The 22,538-nt window shown below is 43.8% G+C and overlaps 1 protein-coding gene and 1 pseudogene across 2 annotated transcripts; both read right to left on the bottom strand.

The window, feature by feature from the left end:
* Nucleotides 1-1,739: 1,739 nt before the first annotated feature.
* Nucleotides 1,740-4,156, bottom strand: LOC139471061 (uncharacterized; annotated as a pseudogene).
* Nucleotides 2,777-22,302, bottom strand: LOC139470879 (caspase-2-like). 2 transcript variants are annotated; one of them, XM_071253199.1, is made up of 10 exons: nucleotides 22,255-22,302; nucleotides 20,230-20,407; nucleotides 18,302-18,821; nucleotides 18,002-18,064; nucleotides 16,729-16,859; nucleotides 16,153-16,329; nucleotides 14,568-14,787; nucleotides 13,907-14,035; nucleotides 6,569-6,678; nucleotides 2,777-5,981 (listed from the first exon to the last, which is right to left on the bottom strand). In XM_071253199.1, the coding sequence occupies exons 2-10, from the start codon at nucleotides 20,365-20,367 to the stop codon at nucleotides 5,847-5,849; spliced, it is 1,623 nt and encodes a 540-aa protein (XP_071109300.1). In that variant the 5' UTR covers nucleotides 20,368-20,407; nucleotides 22,255-22,302; the 3' UTR covers nucleotides 2,777-5,846. The 2 variants fall into 2 exon arrangements, with proteins under 2 accessions (XP_071109300.1, XP_071109301.1); XM_071253200.1 differs by lacking the exon at nucleotides 22,255-22,302 and adding an exon at nucleotides 21,022-21,103.
* Nucleotides 22,303-22,538: the final 236 nt, after the last annotated feature.

Below are 22,538 nucleotides of genomic sequence, written 5' to 3'. Positions count from 1 at the left end.
GTTTCAGCCAATAATAGCAAGGCCACTGAGTCTGCCATTAAGACTAGCACAGCCACTGAGTCTGCCATTAAGACTGTAGCACAGCCACTGAGTCTGCCATTAAGACTGTAGCACAGCCACTGAGTCTACCATTAAGACTGTAGCACAGCCACTGAGTCTGCCATTAAGACTGTAGCACAGCCACTGAGTCTACCATTAAGACTGTAGCACAGCCACTGAGTCTGCCATTAAGACTGTAGCACAGCCACTGAGTCTGCCATTAAGACTGTAGCACAGCCACTGAGTCTACCATTAAGACTGTAGCACAGCCACTGAGTCTGCCATTAAGACTGTAGCACAGCCACTGAGTCTGCCATTAAGACTGTAGCACAGCCACTGAGTCAACCATTAAGACTAGCACAGCCACTGAGTCAACCATTAAGACTGTAGCACAGCCACTGAGTCTGCCATTAAGACTGTAGCACAGCCACTGAGTCAACCATTAAGACTGTAGCACAGCCACTGAGTCTGCCATTAAGACTGTAGCACAGCCACTGAGTCTACCATTAAGACTGTAGCACAGCCACTGAGTCAACCATTAAGACTGTAGCACAGCCACTGAGTCTGCCATTAAGACTGTAGCACAGCCACTGAGTCTACCATTAAGACTGTAGCACAGCCACTGAGTCTGCCATTAAGACTGTAGCACAGCCACTGAGTCTACCATTAAGACTGTAGCACAGCCACTGAGTCTGCCATTAAGACTGTAGCACAGCCACTGAGTCTACCATTAAGACTGTAGCACAGCCACTGAGTCTGCCATTAAGACTGTAGCACAGCCACTGAGTCTACCATTAAGACTGTAGCACAGCCACTGAGTCTGCCATTAAGACTGTAGCAGCAGGAACATGTGAATACTGGATGGTGCAACTACAGCAAGGCTTGTGTAGCTGATGATCAACCTGTTACAATGACACAGATATCTCCGGAAAGACCATTGTAACGGAATCAAGTATTGAATGGCCTGCAAAATGTACTATCAGAAGACATCAATTCATGGCTGCATGAACTAGGGGTGTCAGTGACTGGACAGTTCAGTACAGGCATGGTGCTAACAAACGATTCAGGGTGATTCTGGATTCCAACCCACAATCATAGGTTATTGGCATGCCCAAAGAATGCAACTCTGCACAGCGAACTGCGGCTCTTTAGGTGACTGGGCCAATCCTATCACTCAAAAGTATCACAATACTGATCAATGATAAAATTATTTATTCTGTATGGGTATAGATAGAAATTACCTGCATGGACCTGCAAGTTCAATGCTAATTTTGAACTAGGACGATCCATTAAATGTTTCAAATTAAATTTTCTGCCTTCTCATTGTCCATCTTAACCATGGAAATCTTAATAAATGTCAATATTTCTGTGGCAGTGAATTATCTATTTAGTATCAACATTAAGAAATTTGTATTGAAACGTCAACCATATTCAACATTTACCAATACATCGATACCAATACATTGATGTCGTGACATACGACATCCCTAGCAAACAGGCAGCATGTCATGCTCCTAGTGGCATCTCCAAGGCTTCCTGTCACAGGTTGTGTGTAATAACAGTCCAAGGAAACTACCTGTACAATACCCTACAATGAAATGAGCCACAATAATCATTCACTTGAGCATCACCACTGATCTTTATAGGCAGTAAGTAAAGCTCCAAGTGGATCAAGTACTGTCAGATTCGTTGTTTACTCTCAAGGTGTCACTGTCAGTTGTAAAAATGCTGAAATAATTCAACTCTACAGAATGAGTCAGTATATATATTAACCCATGTTACTCCTCAGCAGTGCTGGGTCATGCTCATTCTGGTACTGAAACAATGCAAATACAAAACAACAATAAAAATTTTAACATTCTAATAGCTCCACCAACCACAACTGAATAACAGCAGACAGGAATGTCACAGTTAAATCTGCAGGATTAGGTAACAAAACTAAAGTCTCAACAGCAAGGACAGCCAGAACATACCCAGACAGAGAATGAAGGTACTTCTCCACCACACCCTGACCTGCCCTACTCCCTTGTATATACCAGATGTATAGCGTGATGCCTCCCTTGTATACATATACCAGATGTCTAGGGTGATACCCTCCCTTGTATACATATACCAGATGTATAGCGTGATGCCTCCCTTGTATACATATACCAGATGTCTAGGGTGATGCCCTCCCTTGTATACATATACCAGATGTCTAGGGTGATGCCCTCCCTTGTATACATATACCAGGAGATGTATAGCCTGACGCCTCCCTTGTATACATATACCAGATGTCTAGGGTGATGCCCTCCCTTGTATACATATACCAGATGTCTAGGGTGATGCCCTCCCTTGTATATATATACCAGATGTCTAGGGTGATGCCCTCCCTTGTATACATATACCAGATGTCTAGGGTGATGCCCTCCCTTGTATACATATACCAGGAGATGTATAGCGTGACGCCTCCCTTGTATACATATACCAGGAGATGTATAGCCTGACGCCTCCCTTGTATACATATACCAGGAGATGTCTAGGGTGATGCCCTCCCTTGTATACATACATGTATACCAGGAGATGTATATCGTGATGCCCCACTATATTATCGTGGTAATTAATTATGATGGATCGTAATGGCGAATGCTTACCAACATATTAAATATGTCACACGCAAAATGTTTCTTGTTCTTTGATCAACTTTTACGATACATCAATGAGGATTGATCGATGCTGATTTTCTTTACCGAGTTCAGTAAACAAAGTACCTGTCATTAGCGACTCAATGACCGGCAACTCTATATTATTGCGGTATCACTATTTATGGTGTGATACATGTGGATTATGTGGTTTACATCACTTCCTGTTTTGAATTACGCATAATCAGTTTTCATACGATCTAGGTTGCGGCAAGGGACCATTTTCCAAACAAATGGATTCTTTTCTAACCAATTTCAAATGGAGGTAAGGGTCATTCCACTTCAAAAACATTCCAGAAACTGTCAAACAAAAGTTAACATGCATACTTAAGAGTTGCCGTGACATAGCGCAATGAGTCCTGTATTCCATCATGCGATGAAATATCATGTTAAGATTTGCATAAGTGAACACTCGATAGAATAAGAGAATGTAAGTCTGGGCTGTAAGGTGGGTGAATTAACTGTACAGCCCAGACTTAACCCCCAGTGACTATTTCCTGTTCCGGCAAATGAAATCTGCCCCACGTGGAAGACGCTTCCAGGATGACGAGGACATAAAGGCTGCCACAGAGGCGTGGTTAGAGGGCCAATCTGCGTATTTCTATAAAAGTGGTATTAAAAGCTTGAAGGACAAATGGAATAAGTGTATTGAGGTGAATGGAGATTATATTGAAAAATAAAAGTGCAAAAGATATTCTGCGACTTGGTCTTGTATTGAAGTTGCAAAGCGTATTGAACACCCCCCTTCCGGGATGGATAACGGTTGATTCCCTCCCTTGCATATATAGGAGTGCAACTAACCAATGAATGACTGATACAACACACTCCCGTTTACAATGCTCAGAGGATTTGATCACTTTTATGTCAACTGTGTTTATCCAGCAAATAATATCTCCATTCTATCTTGATAAATAATATGATACATAACATGATAAATAGTGTGGTTTGAATGGCATCGTGCTGAGTATAGATGTTCCATTAAATTAAAAAGTTCCCTTACATCATCTTGGAATGCCTGATGGGACACACAGGGACATCTTTTCAAGCCAACAATATTCTGATTTGATTGAAAATATTCATTGTTCGCTTGTACAAGGTCACAATTTTGAATATAGCTCTAAGCCAAACTTTTATACAGGAGAGTCATTTAGAGTGGTTGTTGATTTACGAGTGAGTGAGTGAGTGAGTGAGTGAGTGAGTATGGTTTTATGCCGCTTTTAGCAATATTCCAGCAATATCACGGCGGGGGACACCAGAAATGGGCTTCACACATTGTACCGGGTCTTCGGTGTGACGAGCGATCGCTTTAACCACTAGGCTACCCGACCGCCCCTGTTGATTGATAAGCCAGGGACTTGGGTCAAGCTACTGCTTACCTGGTAGAAGTTGGGAGACAGCAACATCACCTCCGAAACACTTTCATGGTAACTGGACATAGGGTATTTACCTTCACAGAACTGAGATATAATACAATGGATAGTCGAGGAGAACTGACTCACACCACAGTACACACACACAATTGTGAAACACATACACATGTAAAACGCTAAAACTATGGATAAAACTAATAGAAAACAGCAATGGATAAAACAAACAAATGCAACTAAATCATGATAAATGTAAAAACAGACATTGTCCTTTAATTGTTTTCTTAAAATAGATGTAAGTCAGTGATCTGCATAAGGGAGGTAACTGATATACCTGTGCCCAATCTGGACATTCGTGGAACTAGTGTCAAGTAGCATTTCATCAATATCTCCTACATCACTTATTACACAGCCAACAGCTGATGGGTACAACAGCAGCATGTTGATTAGTTTCTCAACTTGACAAAGTCAAGGGTGTGTTCTTTAGGACACACTGTGTTCATATTGTGAGAAAGAAGAGGCATTCTTGTACCAAGTGTTCCAGTCAGGCACAGTTGTTGTTTCCTACTCTACCAGTCATGCACCATATTGCTGCAAATGTTGCAATGTGGTTGCAGTAACTGGAGCTCCATAAGGTCAGTTGCAGATCACTTGTACATTCAGACAAACTGACATCTACACGTTATGACAAACCTCGGGACTTGTATACAGAGGGTCTTCAAAAAGGTATCCCCCAAAATATTCATGATCTCAAACTGTTTCTGTTTAGTATAGATAACCAATAGGAAAACTGACCACAAAATCTGAAACATACAGGGTATTTTGATTTCTTAACAAAAACTAAATATTCTTAAACCACATGCTAACAGGAGACACCAGCAACACTGTGAGCTGAATTGGTGGCTGATGGAAATTGATGGCTGACCATGGACACCAAACATACACAAGCCATCTCCAGCCACCACAAGAAAGATGGAATCTGCTTAGGGCTGTCATACAGTAGTAATGTTAATGAACATGTGAAGATGGCAGAATGATTTTGTGTAAGTTGTAAGCACCAAATATCATCTTGATATAACTTAAATGAAGCATGTAAAACAAGTTTGTGTAAAACAGATTCAAAATGATTTCATAACCTAAAATTCGGATCCAAGATAAAACTGTCAAACACACACGAAGCACCTGTCAGCAATTGCTGTAAACCCCATAGTTAGTCCACACCATACTTTCAGATAACAGGCAATGAACTGGATGTAAAATATCACACTGCATTTCTTTCAGTTACTGCAAAGGTATCCTGCCATTATCATACTGGGTCATGAGCCAAGGCACTCCCCTAGACACTACAACCCATCTGCACAATATATATATCATCATACTGGGTCATGAGCCAAGGCACTCCCCTAGACACTCCGACCCATCTGCACAATATATATCATCATACTGGGTCATGAGCCAAGGCACTCCCCTAGACTCTCCGACCCATCTGCACAATATATATATCATCATACTGGGTCATGAGCCAAGGCACTCCCCTAGACACTCCGACCCATCTGCACAATATATATCATCATACTGGGTCATGAGCCAAGGCACTCCCCTAGACTCTCCGACCCATCTGCACAATATATATATCATCATACTGGGTCATGAGCCAAGGCACTCCCTTAGACTCTCCGACCCAGCACAGTACTAGTAGTCGTAGGGCTTCGCGCAGCAGTGTAGGCCACAACATGTCTTGTCAACGTTCTGATTAAACTTATCCACTGCCGATGCCGGGGAAGAAGAAAAGGTGTGGCTTCCGGAGGGTGCTCTTGTACTCCGACATCTGTGTCATGCGGTCCATGTCAATCTGTGGACAGCGGGACACCTTCCTTGACACCAGGTGGTTCACCTGAAAGTAATTAGTCTCATCTTCATATTCAACATTCAACAAGTTATTCATGGTAGTGCAGGCCCACTTGCACTGAGCAACCAACGTTAGGCACTGTCAGGTGCCAGAACCACAGCAAGTTAGTCCATAGACCTATACTCACACGAATACCATACATGTTGGTTAATATAGGAAGAATTACTTATATTCACCAGATATTAGAGCGCATCACATGTGACGTCATAGATCCATGACTCGAGAGGCACCAATTGTCACCCGCAGGATAAGTGTGTACAGTTTGGAAATCTCGTGCAGCATATCGTGATAAGAATAAAGGCACTATGGTAACACTTGACGGATTGTATGTAACTTTTGTCATTAAGCGGTACACATTGGAAACATCTCATCTTAACATTTATAATTCTCTATGTTTCTACAGTTAACGTTTCTTTTGGCAGTGAGTATATTTACTAGGACCTACATAAGTCACACATGCTCATGATATGAATCACTGGATTCTCTGAGCCAAGCTGATTATTTAAAGGCCGCAGCACTAAACAACAACCACGCAACAAACAACAAGCTGCTCCCCTAGTTGTACTACTCACCCGGTTCAGCATGGTACAGATGTCCTCATTCTTCGCATGCCTCATGAAGATCTGCACAATGGCCTCGATGTACCAGCTTCCCCGTTCACGATTGCGCCATGCATAGTAACCTGCCCACATCAAACATTAGACAGTCAACTTGGGTACCATAGTAACCTGCCCATATCAAACATTAGACAGTCAACTTGGGTACCATAGTAACCTGCCCACATCAAACATTAGACAGTCAACTTGGGTACCATAGTAACCTGCCCACATCAAACATTAGACAGTCCACTTGGGTACCATAGTAACCTGCCCACATCAAACATTAGACAGTCAACTTGGGTACCATAGTAACCTGCCCACATCAAACATTAGACAGTCAACTTGGGTACCATAGTAACCTGCCCACATCAAACATTAGACAGTCAACTTGGATACCATAGTAACCTGCCCACATCAAACATTAGACAGTCCACTTGGGTACCATAGTAACCTGCCCACATCAAACATTAGACAGTCAACTTGGGTACCATAGTAACCTGCCCACATCAAACATTAGACAGTCAACTTGGGTACCATAGTAACCTGCCCATATCAAACATTAGACAGTCAACTTGGGTACCATAGTAACCTGCCCACATCAAACATTAGACAGTCAACTTGGGTACCATAGTAACCTGCCCACATCAAACATTAGACAGTCAACTTGGGTACCATAGTAACCTGCCCACATCAAACATTAGACAGTCAACTTGGGTACCATAGTAACCTGCCCACATCAAACATTTGACAGTCAACTCAGGTACCATGTGTCCTTGGCAAGCCTTGAATAATCATACAACACAGACTCATCACCCAATCAAAGCTCAGATCTTCACAAAGTCTGCAGAGTGGCAGCAGCAACGTCTCGGTTCATTGCATACTGTAAGTATAAACCACCTTAACACTGGTTGAATGAATAGAGCAAGAATTCCTGACCTGACTTATGAAGAGATAGTTTTAAGAATTAGTTTATATGACGTTTACACATTTTTACAATGGCAAACATCTGTATGAAGACAGGTTTACTAGAATCATTAGCCATGTTGAATAGAAACTGTGAATGGATCATGGGGTGTGTTGACTGAATATTTTCAGTGAGATATTCTTATTGTTACCATATGGTAACAAATATACATGTGTGGTATCACCACAGTAATAAGGTATTCTAGTCATTCCCACATTATCACTCAGTAAGTACAACATATCCTACCAAAACCATGCAATTTCTTGGGGGACATTATTGGCATTAATGTAAAATAACAAGAGTCATCAGAAAGATGACATATCCCCCCGGCAGCTGTCTGTAAAGTAACCACGAGTAAATGTGCAATTCTGTATGTAATGAGTCAAGAGTTGAATGTTCTTTGAGAAGCATACATTGTTTACCAACAAAAGATCCACCATGGTCGCATCCATATGAAATTGAAAGTAAAACGTGTGTTTCTGTGGGTTTTTTTTATGCAAACAAATGACAAATTACAAGAAACAAGCGTCTAGTCAACGAAGTCATCTATATCCCCCGCCCATTTTAACACGTTATGGTCCCAAACCAGGTAACTGACCCAACATTTCTCTTAGCCCATGTCAAAATGGCTGCATTGGAAATTCTAAAATAAACATTTCTAAAACTCCTTAATATCAAATGGCACCGGATCAGTATGTGCTTTATATATGGACATGCAATGTTTGGCAAGGAAATATTTAACAATTTATTTGTTATACTCCAGAAGTGAACCCACCCTATTTGAAAACTTACATCCATTTTGTTGCCATGGAAACGTAAAAATAAATTAAATAAAAATTCCTAAATAGCAAAAGGCACCAGTTCAGTATGTGCCTGGTAGGCATGCAAAGTTTTTTAGAAAGTATTTAATGTTTTTTTAGTTATGCTCTGGAAACGAACACCACCTTTATAGAACATAAGTCCAACTTGTTACCATGGAAACATAAAAAATAAACATTTATAATATTCCTAAATAGCAAAAGGCACCAGTTCAGTATGTGCCTGGTAGACATGCAAAGTTTTGTAAGAAAGTATTTAACAGTTTTTGTGTTACGCTCCGGAAAGAACGCCACCCTTATAGAACATAAGTCCAACTTGTTGCCATGTAAACGTAAAAAATAAAAATTTATAAAATTCCTAAATAGCAAAAGGCACCAGTTCAGCATGAGTCTGATAGACATGCAAAGTTTTGTTAGAAAGTTTTGAATGGGTTTTGAGTTATGCGAACTCTACCCTATATAACCTAAGTCCAACTGGTTGCCATGGAAACTTAAAATTGAAATAAAACAAGTATTTGTCACAAAGTGACGAAATGTCCCCCGCCTGTATATACACCATAGTACCAAATATGAAGACAATCCAGTGATTGGCCTGCTGTGACCTTGAAAATAGGGTCAAGGTCACGAAAACCGACTGGTGTCTGCGGTGTCTGTATATACACCATAGTTCCAAATATGAAGACAATCCTGCCATTAGTTCTTGAGATATCGCGGCAACACCGTTTTCCAACTCCAAAAGCAGATTTGCCTGCTGTGACCTTCAAAATGGTGTCAAGGTCACCAAAACCGACTGGTGTCTGCGGAGTCTCTATATACACCATAGTTCCAAATATGAAGACAATCCAGTGTTCAGTTCTTGAGATATCGCGGCAACACCGTTTTCCAACTCCAAAAGCAGATTTGCCTGCTGTGACCTTGAAAATGGGTTCAAGGTCACAAAAACCGACTGGTGTCTGCGGTGTCTGTATATACACCATAGTACCAAATATGAAGACAATCCAGCCATTAGTTCTTGAGATATCGCGGCAACACCGTTTTCCAACTCCAAAAGCAGATTTGCCTGCTGTGACCTTCAAAATGGGGTCAAGGTCACCAAAACCGACTGGTGTCTGCGGAGTCTCTATATACACCATAGTTCCAAATATGAAGACAATCCACAGATTAGTTCTTGAGATATTGCGGCAACACCGTTTTCCAACTCCAAAAGCAGATATGCCTGCTGTGACCTTGAAAATGGGGTCAAGGTCACCAAAACCAACTGGTGTCTGCGGAGTCTGTATATACACCATAGTTCCAAATATGAGGACAATCCAGTGTTTAGTTCTTGAGATATCGTGGCAACAAACAGGTGGGACGTACGGACGGATGTACGGACGTACGTACAGACGGTCGTGAATACTAATCCTAAATCCTAAATAGCAAAAGGCACTAGTTCAGTATGTGCCTGGTAGACATGCAAAGTTTTGTAAGAAAGTATTTGACGTTTTTTGAGTTACGCTCCGGAAACGAACACCACCCTTATAAACTATGTCCAATTTGTTACCATGGAAACGTAAAAAATAAAAAATTCTAAAATTCCTAAATAGCAAAAGGCACAACTTCAGTATGTGACTGATAGATATGCCAAGTTTCGATCAAATACACTGAATTATTTTCGAGTTCTGCCCCGCAAAAGGAAATGATTACTGACGGACGGACAGACTGGCTGTTCGGGGATAAAAAGGGACATTAAGAGCAATGTTACGATAAAAAAACACAGAAGTATAAACACCTTTGGTTGCTTTATTGCAACAATGTCGAGCATGCCGAAAGTTGATTCCAGACATGAAGCCTAAAGCAACATACAATTTCTCCATTGTATGGTCATTATCATCGACACATTACAGCTAACTGCAACCTACTGGGGTGTGGGGCACTAGAGTGGGGGTGGGGTACTGAGAGGGGTGTAGAGTACTGAGAGGGGTGAGGGGTACTGAGAGAGGTGAGGGGTACTGAGAGAAGTGGGGAGTAGTGAGAGGGGTGTGGAGTACTGAGAGGGGTGAGGGGTACTGAGAGGGGTGTGGAGTACTGAGAGGGGTGTGGAGTACTGAGAGGGGTTTGGAGTACTGAGAGGGGTGTGGAGTACAGAGAGGGGTGAGGGGTACTGAGAGGGGTGAGGGGTACTGAGAGGGGTGTGGAGTACTGAGAGAGGTGTGGAGTACTGAGAGGGGTGTGGAGTACTGAGAGAGGTGTGGAGTTCTGAGAGGGGTGAGGGGTACTGAGAGGGGTACTGAGAGAGGTGAGGGGTACTGAGAGGGGTTTGGAGTACTGAGAGGGGTGTGGAGTACAGAGAGGGGTGAGGGGTACTGAGAGGGGTGTGGAGTACAGAGAGGGGTGAGGGGTACTGAGAGGGGTGTGGAGTACAGAGAGGGGTGAGGGGTACTGAGAGGGGTGTGGGGTACTGAGAGGGGTGTGGAGTACTGAGAGGGGTGAGGAGTACTGAGAGAGGTGAGGGGTACTGAGAGGGGTGTGGAGTACTGAGAGGGGTGTGGAGTACTGAGAGGGATGAGGGGTACTGAGAGGGGTGGTCAGTAGTGAGAGGGGTGAGGGGTACTGAGAGGGGTGTGGAGTACTGAGAGAGGTGTGGAGTACTGAGAGGGGTGAGGAGTACTGAGAGGGGTGTGGAGTACTGAGAGGGGTGAGGGGTACTGAGAGGGGTGAGGAGAACTGAGAGGGGTGTGGGGTACTGAGAGGGGTGTGGAGTACTGAGAGAGGTGTGGAGTACTGAGAGGGGTGAGGAGAACTGAGAGGGGTGTGGGGTACTGAGAGAGGTGTGGAGTACTGAGAGGGGTACTGAGAGGGGTGTGGAGTACTGAGAGAGGTGTGGAGTACTGAGAGGGGTGAGGAGTACTGAGAGGGGTGAGGGGTACTGAGAGGGGTGAGGAGAACTGAGAGGGGTGTGGGGTACTGAGAGGGGTGTGGAGTACTGAGAGGGGTACTGAGAGGGGTGTGGAGTACTGAGAGAGGTGTGGAGTACTGAGAGGGGTGAGGAGTACTGAGAGGGGTGAGAAGAACTGAGAGGGGTGTGGGGTACTGAGAGGGGTGTGGAGTACTGAGAGGGGTGTGGAGTACTGAGAGGGGTGAGGAGTACTGAGAGGGGCGTGGAGTACTGAGAGAGGTGTGGAGTACTGAGAGGGGTGAGGAGTACTGAGAGGGGTGTGGAGTACTGAGAGGGGTGTGGAGTACTGAGAGAGGTGAGGAGTACTGAGAGAGGTGAGGAGTACTGAGAGAGGTGAGGAGTACTGAGAGGGGTGTGGAGTACTGAGAGAGGTGTGGAGTACTGAGAGGGGTGTGGAGTACTGAGAGAGGTGAGGTGTACTGAGAGAGGTGTGGAGTACTGAGAGGGGTGTGGAGTACTGAGAGCGGTGTGGAGTACTGAGAGAGGTGTGGAGTACTGAGAGGGGTGTGGAGTACTGAGAGAGGTGAGGAGTACTGAGAGGGGTGAGGAGTACTGAGAGGGGTGTGGAGTACTGAGAGGGGTGGTCAGTAGTGAGAGAGGTGTGGAGTACTGAGAGAGGTGGTCAGTAGTGAGAGAGGTGTGGAGTACTGAGAGGGGTGAGGAGTACTGAGAGGGGTGAGGAGTACTGAGAGAGGTGGTCAGTAGTGAGAGAGGTGTGGAGTACTGAGAGGGGTGAGGAGTACTGTGAGCGGTGTGGAGTACTGAGAGAGGTGGTCAGTAGTGAGAGAGGTGTGGAGTACTGAGAGGGGTGAGGAGTACTGAGAGGGGTGAGGAGTACTGAGAGGGGTGGTCAGTAGTGAGAGAGGTGTGGAGTACTGAGAGAGGTGTGGAGTACTGAGAGAGGTGTGGAGTACTGAGAGAGGTGTGGAGTACTGAGAGAGGTGGTCAGTAGTGAGAGAGGTGTGGAGTACTGAGAGAGGTGTGGAGTACTGTGAGCGGTGTGGAGTACTGAGAGAGGTGTGGAGTACTGAGAGGGGTGAGGAGTACTGAGAGGGGTGAGGAGTACTGAGAGGGGTGAGGAGTACTGAGAGGGGTGAGGAGTACTGAGAGAGGTGGTCAGTAGTGAGAGAGGTGTGGAGTACTAAGAGAGGTGTGGAGTACTGTGAGCGGTGTGGAGTACTGAGAGAGGTGGTCAGTAGTGAGAGAGGGGGTGGAGTACTGAGAGGGGTGAGGGGTACTGAGAGGGGTGTGGAGTACTGAGAGAGGTGGTCAGTAGTGAGAGGTGTGGAGTACTGAGAGGGGTGAGGAGTACTGAGAGGTGTGGAGTACTGAGAGGGGTGAGGAGTACTGAGAGGGGTGGTCAGTAGTGAGAGAGGTGTGGAGTACTGAGAGAGGTGTGGAGTACTGAGAGAGGTGTGGAGTACTGAGAGAGGTGTGGAGTACTGAGAGAGGTGGTCAGTAGTGAGAGAGGTGTGAAGTACTGAGAGAGGTGTGGAGTACTGTGAGCGGTGTGGAGTACTGAGAGAGGTGTGGAGTACTGAGAGGGGTGAGGAGTACTGAGAGGGGTGAGGAGTACTGAGAGAGGTGGTCAGTAGTGAGAGAGGTGTGGAGTACTGAGAGAGGTGTGGAGTACTGTGAGCGGTGTGGAGTACTGAGAGAGGTGGTCAGTAGTGAGAGAGGGGGTGGAGTACTGAGAGGGGTGAGGGGTACTGAGAGGGGTGTGGAGTACTGTGAGCGGTGTGGAGTACTGAGAGAGGTGGTCAGTAGTGAGAGAGGGGGTGGAGTACTGAGAGGGGTGAGGGGTACTGAGAGGGGTGTGGGGTACTGTGAGGGGTGAGGGGTACTGAGAGGGGTGTGGAGTACTGAGAGGGGTGAGGGGTACTGTGAGGGGTGAGGGGTACTGAGAGGGGTGTGGAGTACTGAGAGAGGTGTGGAGTACTGAGAGAGGTGAGGAGTACTGAGAGAGGTGGGGAGTACTGAGAGAGGTGAGGAGTACTGAGAGAGGTGTGGAGTACTGAGAGAGGTGAGGAGTACTGAGAGAGGTGTGGAGTACTGAGAGAGGTGTGGAGTACTGAGAGAGGTGAGGAGTACTGAGAGAGGTGAGGGGTACTGAGAGAGGTGGTCAGTAGTGAGAGGGGTGAGGGGTACTGAGAGAAGTGAGGGGTACTGAGAGGGTTGAGGGGTACTGAGAGAGGTGGTCAGTAGTGAGAGGGGTGAGGGGTACTGAGAGAGGTGGTCAGTAGTGAGAAAGGTGAGGGGTACTGAGAGAGGTGGTCAGTAGTGAGAGGGGTGAGGGGTACTGAGAGAGGTGGTCAGTAGTGAGAGGGGTGAGGGGTACTGAGAGAGGTGAGGGGTACTGAGAGGGTTGAGGGGTACTGAGAGAGGTGGTCAGTAGTGAGAGGGGTGAGGGGTACTGAGAGAGGTGGTCAGTAGTGAGAAAGGTGAGGGGTACTGAGAGAGGTGGTCAGTAGTGAGAGGGGTGAGGGGTACTGAGAGAGGTGGTCAGTAGTGAGAGGGGTGAGGGGTACTGAGAGAGGTGGTCAGTAGTGAGAGGGGTGGGTACTGAGAGGGGTGTGGAGTAACCTACTCACCATACTGTGTGGGGTAACAGATGACCATATCGGACATGGTGGGCAGCTGTTTCCACGGCTCGGGGCACACAGGCGGGCCCCCATCTGTCTCGTCTGTTTTCTCTAGCCGCACCCCAGGGTCCAGAGCTCCTGAATCAAGCCAAGGTCATCAATACAAGATATATGTATCCATGAGAAATGTTTTGGCCAGGAATTGTTGAGAACAGTTCCAATGACATGACCAAATCCATGGTGTTCAGCCATAGTCATGCAATACCTGCTGGTGTGGACATCTTGAGATTAAAACCCCAAAACTTGACCACCATGAAACTGGTGACAGCTGACCTCACCAACATCTATAGATACTCATCTTTGAGCCCTTATGCTGACTACTGCAGTACCACTTTGAAGTGAGTGAATCAGGTTTTATGTTGCCGTCAGACATATTCCAGTCACATCAGAGCAGGAAAACACCAGAAATGGACTCATTGTACCCATGTGGGCATTGAAAACTTTAACCATAAGGCTAACCCAATGTCCCTTACTAAAAAACAAAAAGTCTCATACCTCTAGCTACCTTAATAAGAAAGTTGTGTGATCTTCGGGTTAAGTGACATTCTAATCTAACAACTGTCATAACCACAACAACAGGGCTGCTTGATGACATATCTGCATGACAAACCTCCACGACATGCTTGAATGAAGAACACTTTGGGTTTGCCAATCAGTCCTCTACACTGGGTGTTGTCGAACATCATGAAAATCTCATCCAGTGGGATCTTCTTGCCATCAGTCCCGAACACGTAGCCCTCCTCCCCATGGCTCAGGAGGCAGACCACACTGCAGTTGGACTCCAGATGCTCAGACAAGGATGAAAACATCTTCAGCTTCGCCACTATTCCCTGCAATGTTATACAAGGAACACTGAGCAAAGGACCTTGTGTTTGTACATTGTATGTTAACTGGATCAGGCATCCTGGATTCTAACTTTCAAGAAATAATAATAACAGCTATTTCAACAACTACATTGTTTGTACAGCTTCGACAACCATACAGTTTTATCACTGATATATACCAAGACATTCAAAACACCCAAGAATGTCAGCACACTCTTGATACCTAGTGACAACAGTCAAGTCTGTTACTGACTCACAGTGACCTCTTGATACCTAGTGACAACAGTCAAGTCTGTTACTGACTCACAGTGACCTCTTGATACCTAGTGACAACAGTCAAGCCTTTTACTGACTCACAGTGACCTCTTGATACCTAGCATCTTCCCGAGGCAAGAGAGTTAACGGACTTGAAAAGTCCAGTTTCCACCCTTGCTGAACTTGGCTGGAATTCCTGGGCTCGATCGTAGCGACACCAGTGGCTATTACGAGTTATGTCCTTTCTATGCCTCTCCTATTGACCAATCAGAGTCAACATGTACATCTCAGCTTCGACAACCATACAGTTTTATCACTGATATATACCAAGACATTCAAAACACCCAAGAATGTCAGCACACTCTTGATACCTATTGACAACAGACAAGTCTGTTACTGACTCACAGTGACCTCTTGATACCTAGTGACAACAGTCAAGTCTGTTACTGACTCACAGTGACCTCTTGATACCTAGTGACAACAGTCAAGTCTGTTACTGACTCACAGTGACCTCTTGATACCTAGTGACAACAGTCAAGTCTGTTACTGACTCACAGTGACCTCTTGATACCTAGTGACAACAGACAAGTCTGTTACTGACTCACATTGACCTCTTGATACCTAGTGACAACAGTCAAGTCTGTTACTGACTCAGTGACCTCTTGATACCTAGTGACAACAGTCAAGTCTGTTACTGACTCACAGTGACCTCTTGATACCTAGTGACAACAGTCAAGTCTGTTACTGACTCACAGTGACCTCTTGATACCTAGTGACTACAGTCAAGTCTGTTACTGACTCACAGTGACCTCTTGATACCTAGTGACAACAGTCAAGTCTGTTACTGACTCACAGTGACCTCTTGATACCTAGTGACTACAGTCAAGTCTGTTACTGACTCACAGTGACCTCTTGATACCTAGTGACAACAGTCAAGTCTGTTACTGACTCACAGTGACCTCTTGATACCTAGTGACAACAGTCAAGTCTGTTACTGACCTCTTGATACCTACAGATACCGTCAGTCACTTGGAGACCTGCAGTGACATACTTCATCAGTAGTGTATTACTGACTGGCTCTCAGTCAGTTCCCGGGACCAACAATCACTAACTCACCTGTGCAGTGAGGCCATCTTTATCATTAAACACCTGGACATCGAAGTGAAGTTGCTTGAGCAGATTGTGGAGATTATCCCGGTCGATGTCAGTGCCGCGTCGAGGTGGTTTGCTGATGACTTCATTGACATTGATGATCAGGGCCTTCCCTCGAGGTAGCCTCTGCATGGGGTATGACTGCAAACAAGGATACAGCCTTTTAAACAAAGTTAAATGTTTCCATGGCAACAGATATATATTTATTTTTGGTCAAACACAGGTCATTTATTAAAGTGGGATGTGGGTCAGAAGGAATGAGGGAAGGGGCATCCAAAAATATGACAATTGATAGAGGGTGTGAGTGGGGGCATGAAAAAATTGAGGGTCAATGAAAAAATATAATCATTATATTCAATACATTAGAGCATCAAACACCTCTGACCCACCCCTCCTATAATAAATAATAGATGACCGGTCTCTAAGGTAGTATCGAGCAGGGAACAGTGTGAGCTGGTCACATGGTGTGTGCCGACCATGACAAGCCCTGAACATTAAGAGCATGTTGTCCCATCACAGTTGTCATGTTCTTGTGTTTACCTTTCTTTGAAATGCAAGGAAGAACTGCCGGGATGTATGGTCGACCTTGACGTTGACTGGCCCGTCAGTTAGGTCAATCTGAGCATCCTCAGTTTCATCAAAGGTATTTGCTATCTGGACTGCTTCAGAATCTGAGGACAAGGACACAACACTGGCTCAAACTGCACACAGAACCACAACAGAGTGAGTGAGTGATTATTGTTTAATGTTGCAACAAATACAACAGATGGATTCTCATCTTCGCAATATCCTGGGAAGGGTGTTATTGTAGTCGGCAATTGTACAGCCTTTATCTGTGTGTTGATGCCACCACAGGTCAGGGCTTGATCTAAGAACTTCATTTTACTTGCACTAGGTGCATGTTGACATGAAACCTAGTTGTGACACACAAAATAAGGTTGCATGTTTGTCCCATAGATCAATCTCAGATCTCTGATGATTGTCATGATTTTGCATAAATATGGCTGTGAAAACGAAATAGGATATGCACATAATCTTGAAGTACCCACAGTTTGATGATGTCAAGCCCAAGAAAGGAACACAAATTACATATAACCCAGGTTTTAATGATGTTGTATGGTCTATGAAGCTTAGAGGTATTCACTATGTTCAAAGACCTTCGTTGTGTGGAAAAGTAAGAGTTAGTCAGACACCAATTTGAATTTCGACAAATAGTTGACTGCCAGATTATATGGTTTCAAGTGTAGAATTCTGTGTTAAGTGCTAAAATTATTTAAAGGGGATAAAGCATTTTCTGGCATTTCTGACAGTGCTTCAGTCAATATTCACCATAACGTTTGACATTTGCACAGACAATGTTTTTTGGGGTTTTTTTTGTAGTTTAACGCCGCACTCCGCAATATTCCAGCTATACGACAGCGGTCTGTTAATAATCGAGTCTGGACCAGACAGTCCTGTGATTGACATCATGAGGATCGATCCACGCAATTGGGATCGATGACATGCATCAACCAAGTCAACGAGCCTGACCATCCGATCCCATTAGTCATCTCGTACGACAAGCATAGTCGCCTTTTACGGCAAGCATGGGTTGCTGAAGACCTATTCTAAGCTTAGCAACAAAGCACCCAACTGAGAAATCTCCTTCCATGAACTCTAAATAGAAGGTTTGAGAAGGCAATATGTCTGCATTGTAACTGAAATAGATGTCACACTTCCTCCCTCTTGCATGAACACAGCAGGGAGAATCCTTGTATAAGAAACATGTGATTAAGGAAGCCAGCGGTACAGAGCTCCAGACAAGGGTGGTCACCTATTGTATCACTGGATGGCTGGTGTTGAGAGGACAACTGGACAGGCCTCTTGGTCATGGCATCTGAAAAATTGAGAATTCAAAGGAATAATATAACCCCTAATTTAATAACATTCTCCTCAAGAACAAACTCTGTTAACCTAATAAGGGGCCCTGATTGAAGAATTGTTGTCCATTAATATTTACAATGGCTTTGAAACAATGAATGAATGTGCAGTCAGTCACTGCAAACCATGGAGGTTTACTTCATTAATACCTCGATAAATACATAGTTTCATTCAGCTAAAATCAGGTTCTCACCTAGGCTATCACATCGGGAAAGATCATAGGGGGTACATCTGCCCCCTGACAAGCTTGCTGGGGCGGCCATGTAGTTTTCAAGGGGGTCCACCGGCACAAACCGGCCAATGTGAACGACCCCAGGTTCAGATATCCAGTGTTTGAATGTGTGCCGTGGCTCTCCCTGTTCATAACCTTTGTGTCCATCTGTAAACATTTGTCTCTTCCTCTCTGCATTCTCTGAGTGTTCCTCACTGGCTAAATACTTGATCATTAAATTCTGACTATCCTTGTCCTTGATACACAAGACCTGGGGGGACGGAGAATGAGCTCGTTTACGTGAACACTCCCCCGATTCTGAAGTTGGTGTCGTTCCATCATTCGTTGTTTCACTTTTAGTTTCTTCACACTTAAGTAAGTCCAGCACATGTTCTTGATCGTCTTCTTTCAATGCTTCACAGAACTTGGAGAAAGCTTCAGGGCCTCTTGTTGGAAGAACATTGAGAAGCTCCTCCACCTGCTGGTCAGGGGGACGATTGTACTGAAACAGAAACACAAGGAATACTTAGATAATCTGCTGGTCAGGGGGACGATTGTACTGAAACAGAAACACAAGGAATACTTAGACAATCTGCTGGTCAGGGGGACGATTGTACTGAAACAGAAACACAAGGAATACTTAGATAATCTGCTGGTCAGGGGGACGATTGTACTGAAACAGAAACACAAGGAATACTTAGATAATCTGCTGGTCAGGGGGACGATTGTACTGAAACAGAAACACAAGGAATACTTAGATAATCTGCTGGTCAGGGGGACGATTGTACTGAAACAGAAACACAAGGAACACTTAGATAATCTGCTGGACATCAGGGGGACGATTGTACTGAAACAGAAACACAAGGAACACTTAGATAATCTGCTGGAAAGGGGGACGATTGTACTGAAACAGAAACACAAGGAATACTTAGACAATCTGCTGGTCAGGGGGACGATTGTACTGAAACAGAAACACAAGGAACACTTAGACAATCTGCTGGTCAGGGGGACGATTGTACTGAAACAGAAACACAAGGAATACTTAGACAATCTGCTGGTCAGGGGGACGATTGTACTGAAACAGAAACACAAGGAATACTTAGATAATCTGCTGGTCAGGGGGACGATTGTACTGAAACAGAAACACAAGGAATACTTAGATAATCTGCTGGTCAGGGGGACGATTGTACTGAAACAGAAACACAAGGAATACTTAGATAATCTGCTGGTCAGGGGGACGATTGTACTGAAACAGAAACACAAGGAACACTTAGATAATCTGCTGGACATCAGGGGGACGATTGTACTGAAACAGAAACACAAGGAACACTTAGATAATCTGCTGGAAAGGGGGACGATTGTACTGAAACAGAAACACAAGGAACACTTAGATAATCTGCTGGAAAGGGGGATGATTGTACTGAAACAGAAACACAAGGAACACTTAGATAACCTGCTGGTCAGGGGGACAATTGTACTGGAACAGAAACACAAGGAATACTTAGATAATCTGCTGGTCAGGGGGACAATTGTACTTGAACAGAAACACAAGGATAATCTGCTGGTAACCTGCTGGACAATGGGACGATCTTATTGAAACAGAAACACAACAAATGGAATCTCAAATTTCCTACATAAATTGTTCATGTTTGATTTCTGCAAATACTGAGGCCGACTTTGTTCATTAACTCAAAGCAATAGTAGCAGTGTACCTACACACAAGAACTGCCACCTTTGTTTGCTCAAGACAAAAAAGTGTCGAAGGGCTCTTCTTTTGCCTTTATGTTAAGAATCTAATATTTCAAATTGTTAAGGTCCTTGAATGAAACTGACCAAAACACCTCTAGGGCCCAAGGACACTACATATCTTGCAGCACTACAGATGACAGAGTGCACACAACAGAACTAACCTGGATGGTACGAACACTTCTAGGGTTGAGGACTTTCTGGGATATCAGCTGGGTAAACAAGCCATCTCTGGGGTTGATGTTTTCCACAAGGTTGGCTCGCTGCTTTATCAAAATTTCTTTATGTTTCTTCTCCATCATGCTCTCCTGCTTCCTAATGTGTGCCCAGAGGATGTAACATCTGCAAGAAAAGCAGCAAGATCTTCATGGCTGAATCAAATGACCATCCAACTACAATACGTGGCCATGGAGTAATCTGCTTTGATTATCAATAGTGAGTGAGTGAGTTGGGTTTGATGTATTTCTAAAGCTGTGAAGGTTTTTTATTACTTGAGGCTGGCATTTACTCTTTTGAGAGCGGCATCTCACCATGATTACAGTTACATTAAATTTTTAATAGGTAACAACAGAATCTAATCATGTAATCATTTTGTTCACATCTAATGATTGACCAGGTATATATTCAAGGCAGATATTCATGTCATTAGCATCAATTGACTGGGCATATATTCAAGGCACCCAACATATAACTTTAGAATTTATTGTAACCACTAAAGTGAATGGATTTCATGGGAGAATACAAAGCTGGTTAGAATAAGATATTCCTTGTCACTCTAACATAAATAAACACACAATCCATAAACAGTAGTGTGCCAATGCAATGCTGTCTTTTCTGTGTCCTGATTAATTTCTAGACATTCAATTCTATAGGCTTTCAGTCAGAATATGAAGGCTTTCATGGGATCAATCAGGTATATGACATACACTTAGATTCAAAAGCATGGTGATATTTACTTGTCTTCTTGTTTTCATTCCATGGTGGGGCTCTAACTCAACCAAATAGAAATCCTGCAGTTGAACAAATCCATATGCTTTGCATGTTGCTTAAAAGTTCTATCTGCCATCTACTGCTCACTAATACCTATATAGTTACTCTTGGTACACTCTCACAGCTTTTCATTCTCAGCCTTCACAAGCGCTGTACAGTACACATTAAAGAATATCATGGACAGTTTTATACTCCATGGGGAAACGAATTTACTTTTCAATATATACATCAAAATATGTGGTGAAGACGGATGAGTCCAATGTTTCCTTGCTGTTGTCCTCATCTGAGACAGCTCAAGTGTACAAGACCAGGGAGCTGGACTCAATGCATGCACTACCACAAGCAAATGGCCTTCAGTTTAGTTCATTATGAAGTGACTGTTTCCATTTCTGACTGTGGCTGAATCATTTCTAGCACCATGGTTATCGTGGTGCTTATTTCATGGCTAGATTGTGATGCATCTCTTGAGGCTTGCATCAGTTGTAATAATGCTGTGTCTCAAGCTACGATTCTAATAACTCATTCAGTTCGATAAGATAGTTTGACCATTTGGGCTCAAGTACTGATGTGCAATGCAGATGATGACATATTGATGTATACGTCTAAGAGCAATCGCATCTAACATAAAACAGTGCAAGGTCTGTATTATTAAGCAAAGTCGCCCACAGTTCTTGTGTGAGGACGAGGAAAATACAGTCTGACCGTGCTCACAGCAATTGTTCGAAAGTGGAGTATCTAAACACTCATGGCTTCCTTTTGTTTTGAATAAGCTCTGTGCAAGTTTGGACAAGTCAGAAGGGTTTCCCGAGCTATAAATAGAACATTCACGTGATCAGTTACCATGGTGAAACACTTGTTGAATTCAGCTATTTCTCAAATTCACGCATATTCATAATAAAGTCATGATGTCAATGATCAGATTGTCTCAACCTATTTTTGTATGGATAAAGATCTAGAGGGGAATTTGTGTGGTTACGGAAATATCAAATAATTTTTTTTTCATGATTTTTCAACCATAATTTCGTTTCAGCAATTCAGGAAAATCGTGTACGGACTTAGAGTTCCACGATTTCAACGTTTATCTACATAATGTGACCTACTTACTGCTACTCAGACACAATTGGCGAATAGTTTAAAGATTTCTCCATACCTACATGGGTATCAACTTCAACATTTGTCATATTTATCAAATTATTTACCTTGAATTTTTCGCGGGAATATGTAGGTTACGGAAGTGCGGCTTTCTATCGGTTGAGTTCAAAAGGGGTTACCGTTCTGAAACGGAAAAGGATGTCTGTAAATATTGTAATGCTACAAATTGTCATTGACACATATGTGCATGGCCGTGCCACATGTTTACCAGAAACAAAACCATAGATACTAGGTTACTTTGAACAACAGTATCTGCACATCCAATTTAATTCTGTTCAAGGGAGGTGTGTACGGGGGATCATGGATGGAAAAACTATATTTGTGTATAATA

This window comes from Haliotis cracherodii, unplaced genomic scaffold, assembly GCF_022045235.1.
Source record: "Haliotis cracherodii isolate W230 unplaced genomic scaffold, xgHalCrac1.p SCAF_21, whole genome shotgun sequence".
Lineage (NCBI taxonomy): Eukaryota > Metazoa > Mollusca > Gastropoda > Lepetellida > Haliotidae > Haliotis > Haliotis cracherodii.
This window is presented reverse-complemented; position numbering and strand designations above follow the sequence as displayed.